The sequence below is a fragment of the Podospora anserina genome, chromosome 1 (genome assembly GCF_000226545.1).
Source record: "Podospora anserina S mat+ genomic DNA chromosome 1, supercontig 1".
Classification (NCBI taxonomy): domain Eukaryota; kingdom Fungi; phylum Ascomycota; class Sordariomycetes; order Sordariales; family Podosporaceae; genus Podospora; species Podospora anserina.
Genome location: NW_001914859.1, coordinates 433,231 through 454,540, shown reverse-complemented (window position 1 = coordinate 454,540; position 21,310 = coordinate 433,231). Strand labels below are relative to the sequence as shown.

The following is a 21,310-nucleotide window of genomic DNA, read 5'->3' as shown; positions in this document are numbered from 1 at the left end:
GAGGGCTTCCTTCCGGTCTACCCAAGACAACATGCGACGGAATCGAACTCCGACACCGCCAACCTCGCCCTACCGGGCCCTGGCGCACCATCATGCACAGCATGGAGCGGCATCTCAGGCGGCACAGCAGGCTCGTGATTCGGTATCTTCAGTGATCAGATCGTTCAACGTCGAAACCAACCCAAGTCGACCAGTGCGTCCCTCGCCACTGACTGCTTCCACCATTCCCGACATGCCCCTCGACTTGGTGGATCGCATACGTTCCTTTCCACTCTTCATGTCTGCCCCCGACGATTTCCTTGCCGCCATCATCTCCCATCTCAAACTCCAACTCCATTCCGCCCATGACCACATCCTTACCGAGGGAGACGAAGCGAAAGCAATGTATTGGCTAGTCCGGGGCGTTGTTGCTGTCACATCTCGTGACGGTGAGGCCGTTTATGCAGAGCTGAAGCCCGGTGCCTTCTTTGGAGAAATCGGGGTTTTGATGGACATGCCGAGAACTGCTACCATCGTTGCGCGGACGAAGTGCATGCTGGCCGTGTTGAAGAAGGAGGATCTTCAAGCTGAGCTGCCCAAATATCCAGAAATGGGTACAGCTATCCGTCAAGAAGCACAGGAGAGACTGTCCATCCTCAAGAAGAAGCGTCAAGAAAGCGGACTGAGCAGCAGACTTCCCGACACGAATGGCGCACAATTAGCCCGTGAAGCTGTGCCTGGGGAGGTTAGCACAGGAGAAGTTGGTATCATCAAAGAGGGAGCCGTTGTCAACACCAAAAAGCGAAAGTCTCCAAGTCCAGGCGTCATTGAGGATCCAACAGTTGGTGGAAGCGCACTCGGCGGCGGCTATGTCAACGTCCGAAAAACACTCAAAGAGCTACCTCTTTTCTCGAACCTGCCTCCGGATATCTTGCACTTCCTTGGCCTCAGTGCACAACCAAAGTCATACTCACCGTTCACCGACATTGTCCGTCAAGGGAGCCCTGGAAATGAGATCTTCTTCATCGTCCGGGGAGAAGCTGAAGTCATTCACGAACCTCTGAGCCCACCAGCCTTCAAGCGAGACACGAGGTCAGCATTTTTGCGGCCAAGGTTAAAACAAGGCCAGTATTTTGGTGAGGTGGCAAGCTTGGGGCTTGCAGAGGGTAGAACAGCTACTGTCCGATCCATCACAGCCGTAGAATGCCTGATGATTGGTGGGGATGCGCTTGAAGAGTTGTGGAGGAGATGTCCTCCGGAGGTCAGGTCACAGGTGGAAGAAACAGCAAAGCAACGCTACCATTCTTCGGACGAAGACGTGGATATGACTGACCCCGAAAGCCATGCGCTATCGTCGGATGAAGAGAAGCCCACATCGAATGAGATAGAGGTGGCGTTGCCGACTGTCACCTTCACGACGCCATCCAAGCCCGGCTCCCCAGCAAGTGAAGATTCAGATGTCACCAGACAGCCGTCTGACCCGGATCCTTTTTTAAGTGTGGACATGGAGAATCTTCGTAACCGGCGTCGCAACTCGCTGGCCCCACCGGTTCCTCAAACAGACAACTCGGCCATCGTCAGCCCCGTGAAGGTGCAGCCGGTCACTTCTATCACGGTGCCGCTATCCCCGGTTTCTCCGGATGGCTGTCCTCTACCAGCTAAGCGCGCAAGGACCCTTTCACGGAGCTCCGCGACGAAACCAGGCGATAGGATAACGGCCATATCAGATGACCTTTGGGTACATGTTTTTCAGCACCTTGATCTGCTTGAGCTCATACGATTGAGAGCCGTCAGTAGAAAGTGGCGTCAGCTGTTGACTACGAGTCCGAACCTATGCACCGAGATTGATCTCGCTCCGTTCAATCGGAAAGTCAATGACTGGGCTTTGGTCAATATCCTAGCGCCCTTTATTGGGCAGCGGCCAAGCAAAATAGATATCAGCAACTGCTTCCACATCACCGACGAGGGCTTCCAGGCATTGTACCGATCGTGCGGCAGCAATATCAAGGTGTGGAAAATGCGCAGCGTGTGGGACGTGTCTGCCGGTCTCATTTTGGATATGAGCGAGAATGCCAAGGGGCTTGAGGAGGTGGATTGGAGCAACTGCCGCAAAGTCGGCGACAACCTCCTTGCTAGGGTAGTGGGCTGGGTGGTGCCTGAACCACCGCCACCACGCGAGAACCACAAGAATGTGGTAATCTCTAGCTCTGCTGCGAAGGGCAGGAGATCCTCGCAGTACCAACAACGAGGACAGCAACAGGCCGGACAACCAGGAGCGCCTCAACCTCCACCTCCAGGCACGGTCATCGGCTGTCCCCGTCTCCGCCGCCTTAACCTCTCGTATTGCAAGCACATTACGGACCGCTCCATGGCGCACTTGGCTGCTCATGCGTCCAATCGCCTCGAGTCTCTTTCCCTCACCCGATGCACCTCTATCACCGACGCCGGGTTCCAGCAGTGGGGAGCCTATCGGTTCACCGAGCTCACCCACTTGTGCCTGGCTGACTGTACCTACCTCTCTGACAACAGCATCATTGCCCTTGTCAACGCCGCCAAGGGGCTTACACACCTCGACTTGAGTTTTTGCTGCGCGCTCTCCGACACGGCAACTGAAGTTGTTTCGATTGGTCTGCCCAATCTGAAGGAACTCCGTCTCGCGTTTTGCGGTAGTGCTGTCAGTGACGCCAGTCTGGGGTGCATCTCCCTCCACCTCAACGAACTCCGGGGGTTGAGTGTCAGGGGTTGTGTGCGAGTGACGGGTAACGGGGTGGAAAACGTGCTGGAGAACTGCCCGGCGCTGGAGTGGCTTGACGTGAGCCAGTGCAAGAACCTGGGGAGCTGGTTGATTGGGGGCGGCGTGGGGAGGTGGGGGTATGATGAGCGGAATGGCGTTAGTGAGCAGAGGGGAAAAAATGGGGAGGCTTGGGTCATTGGATCGCAGAATGGGATTAGTAGCGTGCGGAATACACCTGGGGGAAAGATGGGGCCTGGAGGAGTCGGATATGGGAGTGTCGGTGGGGGTGGGAGGGTGTCTAGAGGGGGGAATATAAGGACGAATATGGGACCGCCACCATTGCCGGGGGTCAAGCCTTTGGGTCCTGGGCCGGTTATGAGGCCTGTTATTCCGCCACGGGGGGTGGTGAATAAGAGTTTGAGGAGGCCGGTGAGGTTTGTTGTGGAGAAGGGGCCTGGTGGGTTGAGGTGAGGTTGTACATGACTGTGGTATTTTATGTGATGAGGATATGTTTATGAGGGATGAAACTTTTTCCTTTTTTTGAGGGGCGGTTTAGTGAAAAAAAATGGAAAAGAAACGGTGGGGGCTCTTGCATATTGAACTTGTGTAAATGGGAGTACATTTCTGGCGTGGTTTATTATTTGGTTTGAGGGAATTATCTAGCAGGATAGTGAACAGGGTCATCCTTCGTTGGGTTGGGGTTGTGGATTGAAGGGGAAGATATTGGGCATTGAGTAGATATTTTGGGTGAGGATAAGTGATGATGGGAAAACACCTGAGGAAAGAAAAGAAAGCGGGTAACAAAAGGTCTGCTTGATACCCTTTTTTCTTTTTTGTATGTTGGGGACGAGGGGAGGCAGATAATGTTAGAATGATAATGAGATGTTGATGCATGATGGCTTTTGTGAGTGAGCAGTGTGAAGGTTGGGAGGCAAGCGGGGGATGGATCTTTAGGATATGGCAACCTCGGCAATAGTGAGGATAAGGACCAGGTCCTTTGAGAAAAAGAAACATCACAATGAACAAAGTAAGGTAGTTGCTTTTTCATGTGTGTCGAGTCACAAAAAAGCAAAAAGAAAGCCCGACGTGGGACTCGAACCCACAGCCTTAAGATCACTTTGAATCCAACTCATATGAGATCAGAAGAGAGAAAGTAGAAGTCTTACGCGCTACCATTGCGCTAGCCGGGCTGGTTTTGTCTGTTGTTGTTGTTGGTGTTCCGGGATGGAAGAAAGGGTTTTCATGCGGGTGTGATTCCTGACTCTTGTGTGCATGCGGAAACAAGGTTTGGTCGGGTTTTGCTTGATGGGTGGAATGGTGGCAAGGGTTATGCTTGGTGGGTTCGGCAGTTGGTTGCCGGCCGGCTGGGGGGAAGGGGGGAGTCAGAGGTTCAGGGGGTGCTCTATGGTGAGGTATCTGCAAAGCTACCCCATGTACTCCGTATAGAACACTTGGAACAGCTGCTCTGTTTACACAGAGAATTGGTGGTGCACGCAACGCAGCGGTGCCCCATCCTCTATCCTGTAAACTACCAACATATCAAGCCGGTGATGCCCCCTTCTTCTCCTTCCTCATTTCACGCTCACGACGTCGAGCCTCCGCATTCTCACGTTCAGCTTCCAACCCAGTCTTGGTTTCTACATGCACATCGGTCAACACCTTCTTCCGGATCAGGAAGGAAGCGAGTAAGCCAGCGGCCGTGATACAAGTGTACATGATCCACATGGGCTCGAGAGAGTCTGCCAGAGCAACACGGACAGCGTCGCGTTGGTCTAACGGAAGGTTCGCGATGATGTCGATGTCAGCGCCACCAGCCTCTCCGGAAGAAAGGACCCTTGACAGAGCAGGGGAGATGCCAGCGGCGACCAGGACGGGGTACTGTTTGAGTTTTTCGTTTTGATAGACCACCTGGCCGATAACAACAGAGATGGCCTGGGCAATCTGACGGATGAAGCCGAGGGTTGATGTGGCGGTTGCGACATCACGAGGTTCAGTATGTGCGTGGAGGGCGATGATAGGCGCTTGAAAGAGGGGGCCAACACCCACACCTGCCACAAGCTGGTAGAGAACAAGTTTTGCCCAGCCACTGTAGGCGTCCAGGTCGATGAACAAGCCAAAACCGAGGGTCATCATGAACAACCCGAAAATGATGGGCGGTCTGTACCAACCGGTTCTCGCAACCAGCCATCCGGTCGCGAGACTCCCAAAGGAGAGCGAGAGAGCGGTAGGGAGAACGTAAAGACCTGACTCGATAGGGGTGTTTCCACGCACGGCCTGAAAGTAGAGCGGGAGGAAGAAGGATGCCGAGATAAAGACGACTCCTTGAATGAAGACGCAGAAGAGGGTCGCGGCGTTGCTCACGTTTCTGAACAAGGACATTGGCATGACAGGAAGTGTGGCGTAACGCGCCTCCCAGAAGATGAAAAGCGCCCAGGTGAGCAGGCCAAAGACGAGAAGGCAGATAACTTCAACCGAGTTCCAAGGTGCTGAAACACCGCCGTATTCAAGACCGAAGAGGAACATGAGCGTGCCGGCAACTACCAAAAAAGAGCCCACCCAGTCGATAGCTTTGAGGCCTTCAATGAGCGGTGTCCGTGGTGTGTGGAGATCGAGAAAAAAGAGGATAATGAGGAAGGCAAAACCGTCAAGAGGGAGGTTGATGTAAAAGCACCTAGATCTATTAGCAAAGGTTAACTGGCCTGAGTGAGCTTGAACATACCATCGCCATGACACCTTCTCAGTAAACGCACCACCAATGGCCGGACCTGTTGCCGCAGCGACTGCCCAAACACCGCCGATGACACCATAGAAAACACTCCGAATGTTCAGAGGGAAGATGTCGCCGATAACAATCTTTACAAGAATGGTCAAACCACCCCCACCAAGACCCTGAACAGCGCGGCCAGCGATGAGCATACCAATGTTGTTGGAGACAGCGCAGATAAGAGATCCAATCATGAAGATGGCGTTGGCAAGCAGGAGCATGGGCTTGCGGCCGAATATGTCTGAGATCTTGCCCCATGACGGGATTGATGCGGCATTGGCGAGCAGAAACGCAGAACCAATCCATGTGAAGCCTGTACTTGACTGGAAGTGGTCACTGATTGTAGGAAGGGCCGTAGTGACGATGGTTACGTCTAGAGCGCCGAGGAAGACAGCCAGGCACAAAGCCAGCATAATCAGGGCGATCTTGCCTTGAGAGCGGCCATTGATGTGATTGGGGTTGACTGGTTCGCCATCGTCTGTGACTTGTGGTTGCTCTTTGTCCAAATCGTCTGGCGAAGTGGCATTGACGGGGCCAATTTCGCCCTTGTCAGACTTCTGCTTTTCCGTCTCAGGGCTATCTGCAGCAGATGGTTGGGCGGGTGTCGACATGGTGGGATAATATGATTCCAAAGATATCAGGCGTTGGGACGAAATCAAGTACGGCTCCAAGATGAATGCCTACGGAGAAGAATATTATGTTAAGTCAACTTTTATTTTAAGAATATCTCGGCCATGGTCTTGCAATTGCAAACACGAGCCCTGCGACTGACCGCTTTAATGTCATGGCAAACAATCCCCGTCTTAGGGCCGTCGAGTCACCAGCGAAAGCTTGTTGGTTTCTAGCGCCCGCTGTAGAAGATGTCAGTCGGGTTTCGACCAATAGATAAGCGTGGTAGAAATCTGTGATCTGTTTCGATTTTCCTCAGCATACTGTGTATCTGGCACTTACAAGATGATCTTGCCCACTAACAGCCTAGTGTGAGGATGCGATACTACAGTATGTTACTCGTCACTGGGTGACGCTTTTGGCGTTAAAAGTTTCTGTGCGAATTCGAGCATTGTGACATGTCCCGATAGCGTACCGATAGCACAGTGTGTAGAGATAAAGCGTGCCGATTGGGTCGGTAAAAGCATCCCTCCCGTCCATCTCCGAACTGCAAGCCCACGCGAGCCTTTTAGCTCTGCCTTCTGTACTAGGCAAGACCCTCCGGCCTGGGGTCCGGACCGTTCCGCGGCTCGGTCTAGTCAGCTCGTATTGCGCAAGGGACTTGGCCCTCCTTTATGTGCGTTGACGAGACTAGTGGAGGTGACCTTGCAGATACATCAGGTCGGAGGCGTGAGGAACACAGACTCTGAGCCATATCGAGAATCGAGATCATGAGGAGGTGCCATGGGTTTCTGGACTTACCTCGCATTTTGGGTGTCTATATGATGATTGATATTTTTGAAGGCTTTTATACCCCCATGAACGGCAATACGCTCATTTTCCTTCTCAGCTCTGGCGGATTTGGCTGAGATAGTTTTGGAATCAAGGTCCCCTAGAACTATCTGATAGTAGGCTGGATGCTGCCTTGTGCAGCATCAACATATCCGCCGGATATGAAAGGGAGCCGGAGGAAGTTAAGCTATTCCTTTATAAAAAGCCTTGCGTATGAGCCTTCCACAACCTCAACGGTTAGCAGATAACACGATAATCTTGAGTCCCATGATTCCTTCATGGTTTCAATTCCTCACAGGTGAGTCATGCACCTCGAAAAGATGATACTTTGTCAACAGACACCGCTGAGACTGCGGGAAGAGGGTTAGGTATGTAACACTTGGAGTTAGGTGTTGACAATGGTAGAAGTCCAAGTGGTCCAGTTAAATGAGATGATGCCGTCTTTGTCAAAGGAAAAGCCAAGTACTTGGCACCGGATGACAGCAGAGTCTTGGCACTTGGCGTTTTCTCTATCCTACCGTATGGCCAACTGACGGGCAGCTGGCGTTGTAAGCAAAAGTCTCATCAAGGGCTATGAATGCACCCTTTCCGAAGAACCTCTCTGTGTGCCTGTAAGAAAGCCAGGGGCTGAGTAGAGAGGACAACAGGCATATTGCTGCGGAATCTCAGAGATCTTCTAGCTTTGATATGCGCTGTGTCTGCTGTGTCTGACTGCCCAAAAAGTTCTCTCAAGTCAACTCAACATGGCTACTCCAGTTGTTCGTGTGGGTGTCGCAGCTGTGATTCACGACCCCAAGACCAACAAGTTGATCTTTGGGACAAGAAAGGCCTCTCACGGAAATGGTATGCTTCCTAACAAATTATCTTTCGAGTATTGAGGCATCCTACTCATGCAATTTTCAAGGAACGATACAATTCCCGGGCGGTCACCTGGAGGTAGGCGAGTCGTGGTTCGCTTGCGCTGAAAGAGAAACGCTCGAGGAGACTGGATTGCTAGTCAGGGCCAAGAAGTTGCTGGCCACAACCAACGATGTGTTTGACGAGGAGAAGAAGCATTACATCACTTTGTTCATACTCTGCGAGAGAACCGATGACCAGGAACCGGCTGTAAGTGATGCTGGTCTTTTCTTTGCACAGCCAGAAACAAATACATGAGGCTAATAAATCTTACCACAGGTACTGGAGCCTGAGAAATGCGCAGGGTGGTTCTGGAAGAGTTGGTCTGACGTCAAGGCGCTGATAGGTGGGGATACCGGTGGAAGTGGGAGCGGTCAACAAGGGGAGCAAAAGTTTTTTCTGCCCATATTGAATTTGCTCAGGGATCATCCTAATATCGAGAGCCTGATGTAGTGGAGGCCGGTCGACAATACAAGGAGAACAAGGGGGACACGTGGAATTGGAGGAAAGTTCCAATGAAGAAGAATCAAGTTTGGATGGCGTGATGGTTGGTGATGCGATCGATCGGACACCAGCTATTCTTGGGGGATTGGGTTTGAAGCATGTTTGGTGAAGGACGATTGGACAGATCCAGAATCTCAAGGCTACAGATGAAGCGCGTGCGGCTATCAAAATTCTAGACCATCGAATACTGGCGAGATGCGATAGCAAGATAAAAGGCCCTGGAGCCCGAGTGGTCGCCGAACGCCGAGTAATGTTGTGTCTATGAGGACCGGGCCGAAGGCGGAGGAGAGGCTGGGCTAGTTGTTCTGTCTTGAATTCTGCAACCTTTTGGTCAGTAGCGTGTTATCCTGGAGACATTTTTAGATAGGGCTTTGCCAAAATGTGCATCTCGAAATGACACTGCTGCCACAAATACCGGCCCATTAATTGAGTTTGCTGGCCCCGGAGATGATTCGGAAACTTGGTAGGCAAGGTCAATGGGGATAAAAGGTGAACTTGAGGAACCCAAGGCTAATTCATGGTCTGGATCCGGGTCGTCGGATGGTGTTTTTGAAACTTGAAAGCTTTGATGAAACTCCAAACAAAGTGGGAAAGGTGAGCACGGGCCATGAGAATCCTCTCCAGTCTTGGCTCGAGGCGTTGTCAGCCCCCACCAGGAATTAGTCTAGTGACTTGGGAGCAAGGCCTTTGTCTTCTCCAAGTCGACAACAGCATCACAAAATATCCGTGCCACCATCAATGAATACGGTCGGGCATCCGGTGCCCATTCGCTCGCACGCATCGCATGGCATGTTGAGAGCACTCATACGCGAGAGCAGATACGAATTTGTCGATTCGAGGTGACCGCCACCGCCATCCACAAAACCCGACGCCCTTTACTCATCTGTGGAACCCCGCCGCCGCCTTCGTCCTCTCTGTCTTACCGCATCTCGCGCGCCACTCCATCCCACCCCAACTCTAAGTCACGATGCCCGACGGTGCAAGTATCGCTGGCCGGAGCCTGGTATCGGCCGACAGCCCCAACACCGATGTTGGCTCCATCACGAGCGCCCAGGACGGCTACGATCCGCAGCAAATATTGGCGCTTGCGCGCCATCCTCCTCCCGGCGCCTCCGTCTATTCACCCTCGGCAATCCCATCAAACGCCCTCAATCCGCGCAGCTGTGTGACATGCAGGAGGAGGAAGGTTCGCTGCGATAAGCACATGCCATGTTCGAACTGCTGCCGAGCCCAGATACCATGTATCTTCCCGGCCCCCGGCCGCGCTCCTCGTCGTCCGCGCCCCAAAGACCCCAATGCCCCGGCCAAGCAACCGTCGAGTGAGCGAGAGTTGGAGTTGATGAGGCGCTTGCGGAAACTTGAGGGAATTGTGGAGGAGCTCAGCGGTCAGATTGAAGTGGAAGCAGCGCGCAGCGCCGGAAACTCTCCCGAGGGGACGACGGCGTACAACAGCGGACAAGACCATTATACACCTGGGGGGAGACCAACTGCTCCTGCTTATTCCACCAGCCATGCTGCTGTCACCGCCAACGTCACCACGCCCGACATCCCGAAGGCGCCAACAAGAACTATTTCCGGGACGGCTATTTCCGAGCCGGACCGGCTTGGCAAGCTTTCACCGGATGTGCACAAGCAATTCGGACGCTTGATGTTGAACGAGCGAGGAGGCACACGTTATGTGTCCAGCGGGCTTTGGTCCAGTATTACGGATGAGGTATGTAATTATTAAGATGCCGCAACTGGTGTTATGTCCATGCCAGGCTAACACTCTCAAAGCTGGACGAGATCAGAAGGGAATCCGAACACTTTCACGATGAGTCGGAAGACTCGGACGACGAAGCTACCCCCGAGTCCTCTGAGCATGTAAAACCTTCGGTCCTATCTCATCAATCTTGGATTATGGGCTATAGCTCGTCCGAAGTTGATCTCAGGCCTCTGCACCCATTACCATCTCAGATCCCGTTTATCTGGCAGGTATTCCAGGAAAATGTTGATCCGATCCTCAAGGTGCTCCATGTTCCCACCATGAACAAGCTCATTCGAGATCTCCGACGCAACCTAGACACTCTCACGCCCTCCACCGAGGCCTTGATGTTTTCCATCTATTACGCATCCATAACATCTTTGGATGAAGAAGAGGTATGGTCACGCACTGTTACTCCTATCCGCCACCACTATGCTCACACTCCTTTCAGGTGCGACGTAATTTCGATGCCGAGAAGGATGTTCTACTTCAAAAATATCGCTTCGCATTGGAACAAGCGCTTGGCAAAGCTAACCTCTTAACGACGCCGGATCTGGTGGTGGCACAAGCATTCCTTCTGTTCTTGGTCCTTGTTCGTCGACACGATGATACAAGGTTTGCCTGGACTTTGACAGGGCTTCTGATCAGGATCAGCCAAGCATTGGGACTCCACCGCGACGGGACCCATTTCGACAACATCACGCCTTTTGAGATTGAGATGCGAAGAAGGCTTTTTTGGGCTGTCTGCGTGCTGGATCTTAGATCAGCCGAGGATCAAGGGACGGATCTTACTGTTGTGGACCAGACATTCGATACGCAATACCCCATGAACCTCAACGACACCGACATCTCCCCAGAGAGCAAATGTCTCCCCGAACCGCGGGTTGGAACTACCGACATGACCTTTTCGTTGATCCGATACGAGATGTGCTCCTTGGCCAGAAGCTTGCACACCATGTCTTCGGCCATGGCAACAGTGAACCCCCGTGAGGCGGGCGTTTCGCTTGAAGAGCGGGAAAAAATGCTGGTAGACACTCAACGACGCGTGGAGGAACAATATCTCAAGGACAGTTCAGAGCCCATGTACTGGGCAGCCGCCAACATCACGCGGGTCATCTGTGCCAAGATGATGCTTGTCATCTACCAGCCAGTTTTGTTTCCGGGTCCGGGCAATGAGTATCTTACAGACGAAGTGCGAGGTCGTCTGTTCAATGCCTCTCTCGAGGTATTTGAGTACGCTCATATTTTGAACACGGACGAAAGGTGCAAGCAATGGCGATGGCTCTTCCAGACCTATAGCCAGTGGCATGCAGTCGCTTACACCCTGATCGAGGTGTCTCATAGGCCATGGGGTCCAAAAGCTGAGCGTGCTTGGACAGCGTTGAATCTAAGGTTCGCAGCTCCCAATTCTGCCGAACTAGAGAAACTTGCGGGCCATCATGCGGTGTGGGTGCCCTTGAGGAAGTTGTACGACAAGGCAGCTAAACACCGTGCAGCTGAGATTGCGCGACTTCAAAACGACCCCGACGCTGCACGGGAGCTGGAGTTGAGGGACCGCTGCAACACAACTCCTACCAGTATTCGCGAAATCCCGGGATCGATGAAACGTGTGATGGCTCTCGAACAGTGGCGCAAATTGGTCAATGCACCACCTCTGCCACAGGAGTTGCTGGACGAACAAGCAGAAGAGGTCCATGAACCGACACAATCAGGGACATCGGCTTCTCGAGGGCAGCACCAGCAACTAGCCGGCCAAGCCCAACCAATACTCTCACAACTGAATGACATTACCCACGTGAGGATGGCGACTAAGCCCGAGGTCATCGACTACATTGACTCGGCCATGAGCAACTCTACCCCCTTTGTCTCAACAGACTTCGCTCCCTTATTCTACGGGGACATGGCCGATTATGTTCACCATACCCAGGCCTTTGGATATCCTCCATCCGGACTGGACTTCAATGCGGCCCCCACACCGAACTACAACAACTCTACTTCGTCGTTAGGAACACCGGTACAGCTACAGCCACAACAACGTCAGCAGGCACAGCAGCAACATCTCCAACAGCAGCAGCAACAGCAACAACAGCAACAACAGCAACGCGGCATGCAGCAGTCCCCGCAGCAACTGGAGCAGGTGCCCCCTTGGATGTGGCCCATCAACACAGGATCGCCTGATTTCCTGCGGATGCCGAACATGGGTAGTTTGGATGATGTAGATATGAACGTAGACGAGGGCTTTGACTGGCAAAACTGGCAGGAGAGTCTGGGGAGATATGAACTGGAGACGACGGGCGGGAGGACGAGCAGTACGTGGGGGCCTGGCATTTGAGGTGCTCACGTAGCAGATGGAAAGAAGAAGACGCATGGAAATGGGGTTGGGCGCAGAGCATTGTGCATGATGTGTGGACATTGATGGTGGCTTATTTTGTGTTGCAACTGGAAAAAGTATGTAAGGTGGTACTACCTTGTTGATTGATAGATACCCGGATGGATAGTTAGATTAGACGGAAATTATAGACAGATAGGCGACTTGTAATAATTAGATTGAATTGCATAACTGTCGATGAAAAGTCGTACAAGTTGTACTGAGCATGGTGTAGCGATATAATCTTGATTATACTCCTGATTATCTATCAACCCAGCATATCTGGACATAAACAAAGCTTTAGTTTTGGTCTCCTTCACATCATGCAAGTTTTGTGTGGATCACGGTTGCTGAATTCGGTGTTCACAATACCGAGTAGAACAGACAAAGAAACAACGGGTTTGTCACCTCATGCTTCGTAGATTCATCCCCAAGTAGATACATCAAATATACATGACCATTTATCAACACACATTCCTCCAAACTACTATCATTTCCGAAATTCCCCTTTCATCGTTTCCCTGTTGCACCCGCAGGTGAACAACAACCTTGGAGGTATGTAAATTGCATGACGCCGCAACGCCCAACGCTAAAAGTGAGATCCTTTCCTCCCAAAATTCCAAATCCTCCAAGATAACAATATGTCATGATGGTATCATATCCCTTTTCTGTCCAAAAAAAAAAACCACATCATATCCGGAAAGCCCAGTATAAACAAAACCCACATATCCAAAAACCTATTTACGCCCATTTGCCCAACAAGCTCATGACCGCCAAGCCAACCACCATGGAAATCAACCCCAGAGCGGTCTTCAGCGGCCCAGAATTGGTCATCTCCCCTCCCAACATCCAGTCGTGAGCCCACATCTCCACCACACCAACCCACACGAGGATACCGGCTGAGAAGGCGTCGAGGGTGCCAATAGCGATGATAGTCGAAGGGTCGTTGCCGTTGAATGTGTGAAGAACGCCGATACCGATGCCCATGCCGATGGGTGTGACCAAGGCGAAAGCCAAGGCAAGCATGAGCTTCTTGAACATGGGGACGTGAGGGGCGAGTTCGCCCGCAGTGGTGCTGTTCTCGGAGGACGAAACGCTTCCGCTCTTGGCCGTCTTGTGCGCATCAGGGAGGGCGAGGTGGTCGTGGCCGTGTTCGTGGTTGTGGCCTTCCTTGGGAGCATGGGCAACGATCTCTCCGGCGGGGGCGATCTCAGCGGCGGGCTTTGGCTCGGGGTGGTAGTGCGCATGACCCGGACCGTGACCGTGGCCGTGAACGCCGCTGTGGGCGGTGGCAGCGCTGGGGTGACCGAGGGCGGCGATGCGGGTGCCAAGAGCGATGCCTTCGAACATTTGGTGGAAAACAATGACGGCAAACAGGGTGCCAAAGAAGGAATCACCGGCGACGACTACAGTGAGGCCGATAAGAAGGGAGTGGAAGATGACGCCGGCTTCAAGAACGGTGATGTTGACCATGTCGGTTTTGCCTGGGGCCGGGCCTTGCTGCTCACCGTCGCTGGAAACAGCCTTGTGGGCCTGTTGCTTGGCTTGGTGCCATTGGACGAAACGAACGCCAAGATACTCGATGAGGAAGGAAAGGAAGATGCCTGCCATGAGGATGGCAGAGGCTGTGGCTTCGTACTGCAGCTTGCCGAGGCATTCGTTCTGGAACATTAGTACAGCATGAGTGTAGAGGTGGACAAAAGCGGTTGAGATGATGACGCCAGTGCCGAACTGTCTGAGAATGGTAAATACGATGTGGTTGGGCGACACAAAGGATGAGATGAGAATGGGAGTGAAGACACCGATGGAGCTGGTAGCCAACATGACGAACAACAAGCCAACACGAAGCTTGATGTTGTAGTCACGCTGCGTTCTTTCGCAGGTGTTGGCAACCTTCTCGCCCCCTTTGCCGACGCAATGCTCGACGCCAGCGTGGAAGTGGCAATCAAGTTCCTCCGAGTCTTCATGACCGTGGTCGTCGTGGTCCTCCTCAGCGGTGGCCAGGGTGATCTCAACTTCCTCTCCGGTTGGGCCATTGCAGTATGTCTCAGCACCATGGGCATGGCAACCGGTAAACTGTGCTGGGAGATCTTGTGTAGCAGTAGCAGTGACAGTTGTGTGGACCTTATACTCGGTTGCCCCGTGCATACAAAGGCTTCAAGGCCGTGTCAGCGGTGGGTCAATAATGGAGTGGTTGGAGGTTGTACTTACAGCTCAGACCCGTGGAGATGGCAAGCGCTAACGGCAGTCAAGCTCGAACTGCCAGTCGCCGTTGGGGATGCTGTTACCGCAGGTGCCGTAGCGGCAGCAAGGACAATTTCTACCTCATCAGACTTTGGTCCTACACAGTACCTATAGGGTAGACCTTTTAGCAAACCGTGTATGGTGAGACCTATGGAGGGCGAGTGCTTACGTCTTTGCGCCGTGTGGATGGCAATCCGTGTATGAGGCGGCAGTCTCGGAGCCAACAATGCGAAACTCTGTCACTCCGGCTTGACAATAATAATTAGTACCGTGGGCGTGGCACTCTGACACAGCAGTGACGGTTGCTTGTGCAACTACTCTGGCAGGATCTGTCACGACATGACGGGCGTCGATTGGTGAAGGGCTTGCTGAGACGAGGCTAAGAGATGGAGCGGCTAACAGTCCATAGAGGAGCGACGCCCGTATGGCAGGCAGGCTTTGAAACATGATGTGATAGAAGGTATGTAACCGAAGACCAAGGGTGATGCTGCTGCTGTGAACCTGTCGGAGCGCTTGATATAGATATGGGCGTACAAGGCGCGGGATAGCACAGGGGATTTTAAAGCGAGGCAATTGAGGGGGTATCTTTGGTTGCTTCTCCTCAGCTCATGTCCTGGCTCGTGGGGGGCTACACAGAACAGTGACGGTGGGAGTGGCTGCCAAGTTCCAGGTCTTGCAGCAGCTGTGTCCACAAATCGAGCCGTCAAGGTTGTGACTGACCGTCAAGGTGCACAGCACGTTGCGGTCGTGGCGTGGGCGTCCTGTAGGTAGCCGTAGTCTTGTGCGCGAAGCACAAGTTACTCGCGTGGTCGTGGGCCGTCTGGTACCTGGCGTAGGTTCGAATTCCGGGGAAGGGAAAGAGACGATAGAAGACTGGGAACACGGGATAGCCACGAGGGAAGGAGAGACAGAAAACAAAAAAGGACTTGGGGATCGCTGAGATGGGAAAATTCAGCGCATAGAGGGGCTCGTGGAGGGGCCTTGGATGGAGTCGTTGCGTGCTCGAATCCCGTTTGCTCCATGGGCTCCATGGGCTCCATGGTGACTCCAAGACCAACTCCACCACGCGAATCCCAGACTGGCTGCTGCGGGTGAGTGGCCGAGTTGGGCGACATGCGACGAAATCCACATCGTCAAGGGCGGGATTGAGCAAGAAAAAAAAAATCTCTTTGTGTTGATTGGCTGAAACGATGCCCAGAACTGCAAGCAATCTTGAGCTGCCCATCAAGGTGCCCGGCAAATGCGCGGCGGGCTGAGAACCTTGATGGCCATCGCTAACAAAAAGCCAAGGCTACGAGACCCACTCTGTCCTCCGGTCCACCCTTCCACGCTGGTCAAAGCCCATCAGTTTTGGAAAGACAAGACAAGCCAACGCCCCATTCCAACACCTCGACTTTGTTGCACAAACAAACGAGGACCACTGATCGTCTGTCCAAAGCCTGCATTTCGCTACAACATTGTCTTGCTCAAAGCGGACCTGTCAGGCTAAACCCATCGGTTAACCAATGTCTTGGAGTGTCTTGGCAGCGAACGGCACCACTTCGCGGCCAATGGTTCGTTTGAAATTCATCTGATGCCAGCCGTCCCACTTGCCATGCTGTCTCGAATGACGGCAGCAGTCCCTATTTTTGACTGGGTACATGGGAGTTTCGGTGAGGTGATGGGCGGCACTGGGGCAGCGCATGAACATTGAGGGTGGCATGGTGACATGGGATGGTTGGCTGTGGCTGGCTGTATTACCTCGCTTTAAAGACCGTCTTATAACGCAGAGAGGCATCCGGTCCATCCCATCTCGCCCGTACACCTTCAGTCTCACCTGTCCGTCCACCCAAACCCCAAGACTCACCGCAAGCCAAGATGAAGGCCGTCACGTATGCCGCTTTGCTGTTGGGTGCTCTGTCCACCGCTTTGGGGCAGACCACGGCCGATCCTGGACCATCTCCCACCGAGTCCATCGGCTGTGTGCCTCACAATGACCACTGGTAAGCTTTGGTTTTAATTAGTGCTGTAAGCCTGAAGGCATACTAACCTCACTACTTCAGGGACTGTGAGGGACCCAGGGTCACCGATGCTGTCGTGACTACCGGGACGGCCACTGGCGTGGCTCCTGTAGTCACCACGGGTGCAGCTCACCATGATCACGACAGTGATGGTGATGACCATGACCATGATCATGACCACACCGACGATGAGGATGACCACACTGATGCTCCCGGCACTGGTAGCATCAAGCCCAGCCCTACCGAATCATATGGATGTGAGGCTCATGGAGATCACTGGCACTGCGATGGTCATCGTACTGCTTCGTCCACTCTTATCGTCGTCACTACTACAAACACCGGCGCCGACTCCGAGGCCGCCACCACCTCCTCCACCTCGACTGCTGGCGCTGCCCAGATCACTGGCCTCAGCCTTGCCGCCGGTGTTGCTGCCATCGTTGCCATGGTTCTCTAAGTTTAGGGGGGGTAAATACCAGCAAATAGTCACCGACTGTATTTTGACATGTATCATTTATCTCTTGTAATCCTTAACAAAGTTTGATGCAGAGGACATCTCGCCAGTGATGCTGGGCTGTCAGGATTGGCTGAACAAGCTTCCTATCTAGCAGGAAAGACAGATAGTTCAAATACTTAAATAATATTACAATATAATGGTTCAACATCACTTCTTGCGAAATGTCTTTCGTTCTTTTCACTGAGGTGTGAACCTGCACAATTGGATGCCTCTGGTAGAAAACCTGTCTAGAAGCTGTGGAACTACATGATATCAGACTCTGACCCGACATGACAGAGAATTTTGTAAGATCTGATAAAGGGGGCTGCCCTTGGCCTCCAGTCTATTTTTCACGAGCATTGATACAACGTCAAGAACCTGAGATCTTGATTCGGCGGCTCCACCATCATCAAGTCGCCGCCTGCTAACGAATACCACAAAATGCACTCGACTCTCATGTTGTTCGATGCCCCTTCCAGAAGCTTTCACAAATCTCACTCCAGACCTGAGAACCTGGGATCCCTTCTATCTAGAAATTGCTGTCAAGCAGTGACTTGCATCTGTCATGTCAATCAAACAATGCCCCGCGCAGTGAGAACCTTGATGGCCCACAGTTCCGATGGCGCTAGCAAAGATAGGGCAGGAAGCATCCCACGCCTCAGCACAGACCGCCAAGCGGCCTGCCGCCCTAGCTGAATTCTTGCGTCAACGAAGAAGAAAACGGAAAGCCAAGAGCGAAGCCCCAACCTCTTCTTCCAACGTCGCTCTTGCCCAACTCGGATCCTAACTGATAAGAAAATAAGAATGCCAAAGATAAAGCAAAATATCACCTTGGAAAGATAAAACAACATTAACAACGACATGGTAGCATCTAACGTCACATCCCTCATCGCATTGCTCCGATTTGGAGAAGAGATTGCCCCTCCTTCTTCATCAGATGGAATTCCCTTGTCGCATGACCCATCCATCAAACAGTCGGAAATGTCAAAATGCCGCCTTGTCTGTCTGTCAACGCTGCATTTATTGCCTGCAGGAAACCCCGAGATCGCGCAGCTGAAGCGTCGTCTTACCACCCTCCTCATGCGACAGCGGAACAGGATCATAGGCTGAGATGGAGGGTCAGGAGGACAATCATGTACGTTCTTGATCGTCCGGGGCAGATGGGTCCGAATAAATATCTTGGGCCGACTCGGCATCATCTCTTCTACACTTGGGCCACACCACTACGTACCGTATTTCTGTGCCAGCATGTGTAGGACGATGACTTTTGGTGACCGACGACGTCTCAAGAAACCTTGGCACAGAGAACCCGATTCACCTCCGTGAGCAAAGTATTTGGACCATTCATGACAGAGGATTTTTAAGTACAATCTCATTGGGTTGGATTGTCATGAAGAGTGCCCAAGGAACAGCTGACTCAGCTTGACGTTCACCGAGTAGTTCGCCGCTTCACCGTCGGAGCCTTCTCCGGTGATGAGGTATTTTCGGAATCGACATCCGGGATGTCCGGCACGTGGAGCGAAAGATCGCTTGTGACATCTCAATAATAATTTTACACTTAACGACAAAATAGCCACCAATCATAAGTTTAAAAATCTGGAAAAATTTCAAAGTATTTAAAGGCTTCTTAAGAATAAACCTATACCTTTAGATTTAGCAAAAAAAAATACTTGGTAGTTAAAGGGTAGTAACTGAGTAAGGTCGAAATTAAATTGCACAAGCAATTTTTCGCCCCACGTGTCCGGGAAGAGCAATACTGTGTAAAATAAATACCCCGTGACGATCGGTGCATGGAGCAGAGCAGATCGGCGCTATCTTCTGAAAACTCCGAGTCCCAGGCACCGAGACTCGGCCGGCTCCGGTGAGACTTGTCTTCGCTGGAGCCCACCGCTCAGCACCGACCTTTGACTTCTTATCTTTGGTTCATGTGACTATCTGACTGTCTCAGGCACGAAGAACGATGACAGCCCAGAATGCAAGCTTCCTGACGTTTATCGATGAACTTAATGAACAGGTGGAGCCTAACCTCACCGGCGCCCCGCGTGTTCCTTGCACAGGACAACCAAACTCCCAGAGTTGGTTGAGTTCTCCAGCATTGCTGGCGTTTTTTGCCTACTCTTCGAGTCTCCTCAACTCCCAACGTGAGGACTGGCTGTGTTGTTCTGTCCCTTCAACGCGCAACATATATTCGGGTCTCAATGCTCCAGATGCTGCATGTTCAGGCGCCTACCCCACTCAGGCTCACCAAATGGCCAGCTCAACACTCACCATTCTTCCATGGACTTCGAGGATTTGTGACACTATGGATTAGAAATTTAAACCTTTGGGCTTTGAGAAGAGAACAAAGAGTAAGTTTGCTCCACGTGTTGGGTCGTGGGTTGAGGCCCCTTATCAGCTCGTTGACCACCAGCGAGCAATGAGCGTCAAGAACCAGATACGTGCCGTCGCCAAAGCCCCCTCGGAGGTTCATCTTGTGCCGTGCATCAGGTTCGGAGCAAATCTTTCGAGAAGAAAAATAAGAAAGAGGGGGCCAGCCGTTCCATTAATACCTGATTGAAACTCTGGTAATTGACGACTGACAATGGAGCTGTTGTCGTTGTGGTGGGTGGGCTCATGGCATCAATGGAGCGCCAGAACTGCCAGCAGGCTTCGAAGCTAGCAACAAAAGAAGCATAGCGTGCTCGGCGGGCAGCTCTCACGGAGAATTACTGGCTGGTCGAGATGCCAGCAAAGTGGGCATTTTTCCCTCGCTGCAAGAAGACGTGTTTGAGGTTAAAGCGAAGGTCTGGTCGAACAACTGGAGCCACGCGATTGGCCAGTGTGGCAACGATCGCACAACAGAGCACAAGTTGGGCAAAGAGTCACCCGCTCAGCTTTGGGAGAGGAAAAAGGCGAGATGGTACTAATATCGTGATCCAGACTGCTTGGACCGAGCTCTTCAACAGAAAGATTCAACTTTGCTGCTGCACCTCGATCGAACTATCGACGACGACAACGACACCGACGTCACCAGTCTCACACACCCTTGCGACATTTTGACGACTTCAAATATCACCAACACCGACGGCACAACTCACATCAAAATCAACGACATGCCAAATCTAGTATCAGTCGACGTCTCGGTCACAGATGACCGGGTCAGCCTCGTCTTCTCTCACAAAACCGTGGCAGCCGCCTACGCCTCCTACCTCAAAGCGGAAGACGCCCGGCAACAACAACGAGCATCCTCCTTTTCCCCACACCACTCCCCACAGCTCAACAACCACAACCCATACCGCACACTTCACAGCAATCCTCTGAGCGGCTACCACCGCGCTCCTCAGTTCTCCCCTACCACAAAGGAAGTCACATTCTTCCTCCCCTCCTTCATCACCTGGTTCATCACCTGCCGGTTACCCGACGACGAGGATGCCGTGACCTTCAGCTTCATCGACGCGGACGAGCAAGTGGCCACCAAGTGGGCTGAGAGCATGCTCCTCTTTGAGTTGGTACCTCCCAACCCTTACGACGACGTGAAGCAGCTGCATGTGAGGAGGCTGTGGAACAAGGCGAAGTTGATCAATCTCCTGGAGGATCTTCAGCAACATCAGCAGCAAGCCAGACCTGGTAGTGGTGGTCCGTGGCAGCAGGGCGGTCCAGTTCAGGGGTTGAATGCTGGGTTTCACGCGGGTGCCGGGTATGGCGGGTATGCCGCTAGCGGAGGAAAGACCAGCTCGACCGTGACGAGCCCGAGAGGCAGCGTGAGGGGCAGCCCGACTGGTCCCGGAGGACAGGGAGGATACAGCAGGATGAATCACGGCCCCAATAACGGACAGGTGAACGGACTTGGTGTTGGCCACGCTGGGCAGAAAAGAGCAAGGGATGTGTGGTGGTGACTAGTGTTTTTGTCTTTTTGCACGACTTTCAAGATGGTGGAAAAATGGGTTTGATGGATTTTGGTTTAGCGACGGGCGTTGGTGATTTTTCAACAACAACAACAACAACAACAACAACAACAACAACAACAATTCTGGTTTGGCGGGATCGGGGTGTTCTCGGGCATACATCATGGCAAGGCGTGGTGGGCTTTTGGATACGATACCCTACTTTTCCTTTTCTTGCTTATTACATCTTGGCCTGCTTGAAGCAGACCTGCGACTTGGC

General features: G+C 52.5%; 7 protein-coding genes across 7 annotated transcripts, besides 1 other annotated feature; 5 read left to right on the top strand and 2 right to left on the bottom strand.

Moving 5' to 3' along the window:
* Positions 1–31: 31 nt before the first annotated feature.
* Positions 32–3,184, top strand: PODANS_1_1370 (uncharacterized protein; the record flags this gene model as incomplete). Its single annotated transcript, XM_001912291.1, has 1 exon — positions 32–3,184. One exon carries the CDS (start codon positions 32–34, stop codon positions 3,182–3,184), a length of 3,153 nt encoding a protein of 1,050 aa, XP_001912326.1.
* Positions 3,185–3,791: 607 nt separating this feature from the next.
* Positions 3,792–3,903, bottom strand: a tRNA (tRNA-Arg).
* Positions 3,904–4,252: 349 nt separating this feature from the next.
* On the bottom strand, positions 4,253–6,088 carry PODANS_1_1360 (uncharacterized protein; the record flags this gene model as incomplete). Its single annotated transcript, XM_001912290.1, has 1 exon — positions 4,253–6,088. One exon carries the CDS (start codon positions 6,086–6,088, stop codon positions 4,253–4,255), a length of 1,836 nt encoding a protein of 611 aa, XP_001912325.1.
* A 1,572-nt stretch (positions 6,089–7,660) lies between these two features.
* Positions 7,661–8,267, top strand: PODANS_1_1350 (uncharacterized protein; the record flags this gene model as incomplete). The annotated part of the gene is made up of 3 exons (XM_001912289.1): positions 7,661–7,760; positions 7,822–8,024; positions 8,094–8,267. 3 exons carry the CDS (start codon positions 7,661–7,663, stop codon positions 8,265–8,267), a joined length of 477 nt encoding a protein of 158 aa, XP_001912324.1.
* Positions 8,268–9,279: 1,012 nt separating this feature from the next.
* Positions 9,280–12,394, top strand: PODANS_1_1340 (uncharacterized protein; the record flags this gene model as incomplete). The annotated part of the gene is made up of 3 exons (XM_001912288.1): positions 9,280–10,032; positions 10,104–10,457; positions 10,514–12,394. Coding segments are annotated over 3 exons (2,988 nt in total), but the record flags the coding sequence as incomplete, so codon positions are not given.
* Positions 12,395–13,171: 777 nt separating this feature from the next.
* PODANS_1_1330 (uncharacterized protein) lies at positions 13,172–14,578 on the bottom strand (the record flags this gene model as incomplete). Its single annotated transcript, XM_001912287.1, has 1 exon — positions 13,172–14,578. One exon carries the CDS (start codon positions 14,576–14,578, stop codon positions 13,172–13,174), a length of 1,407 nt encoding a protein of 468 aa, XP_001912322.1.
* A 1,953-nt stretch (positions 14,579–16,531) lies between these two features.
* PODANS_1_1320 (uncharacterized protein) lies at positions 16,532–17,128 on the top strand (the record flags this gene model as incomplete). Its single annotated transcript, XM_001912286.1, has 2 exons — positions 16,532–16,656; positions 16,717–17,128. The coding sequence occupies 2 exons, from the start codon at positions 16,532–16,534 to the stop codon at positions 17,126–17,128; spliced, it is 537 nt and encodes a 178-aa protein (XP_001912321.1).
* A 3,131-nt stretch (positions 17,129–20,259) lies between these two features.
* On the top strand, positions 20,260–21,042 carry PODANS_1_1310 (uncharacterized protein; the record flags this gene model as incomplete). Its single annotated transcript, XM_001912285.1, has 1 exon — positions 20,260–21,042. The coding sequence occupies one exon, from the start codon at positions 20,260–20,262 to the stop codon at positions 21,040–21,042; it is 783 nt and encodes a 260-aa protein (XP_001912320.1).
* Positions 21,043–21,310: the final 268 nt, after the last annotated feature.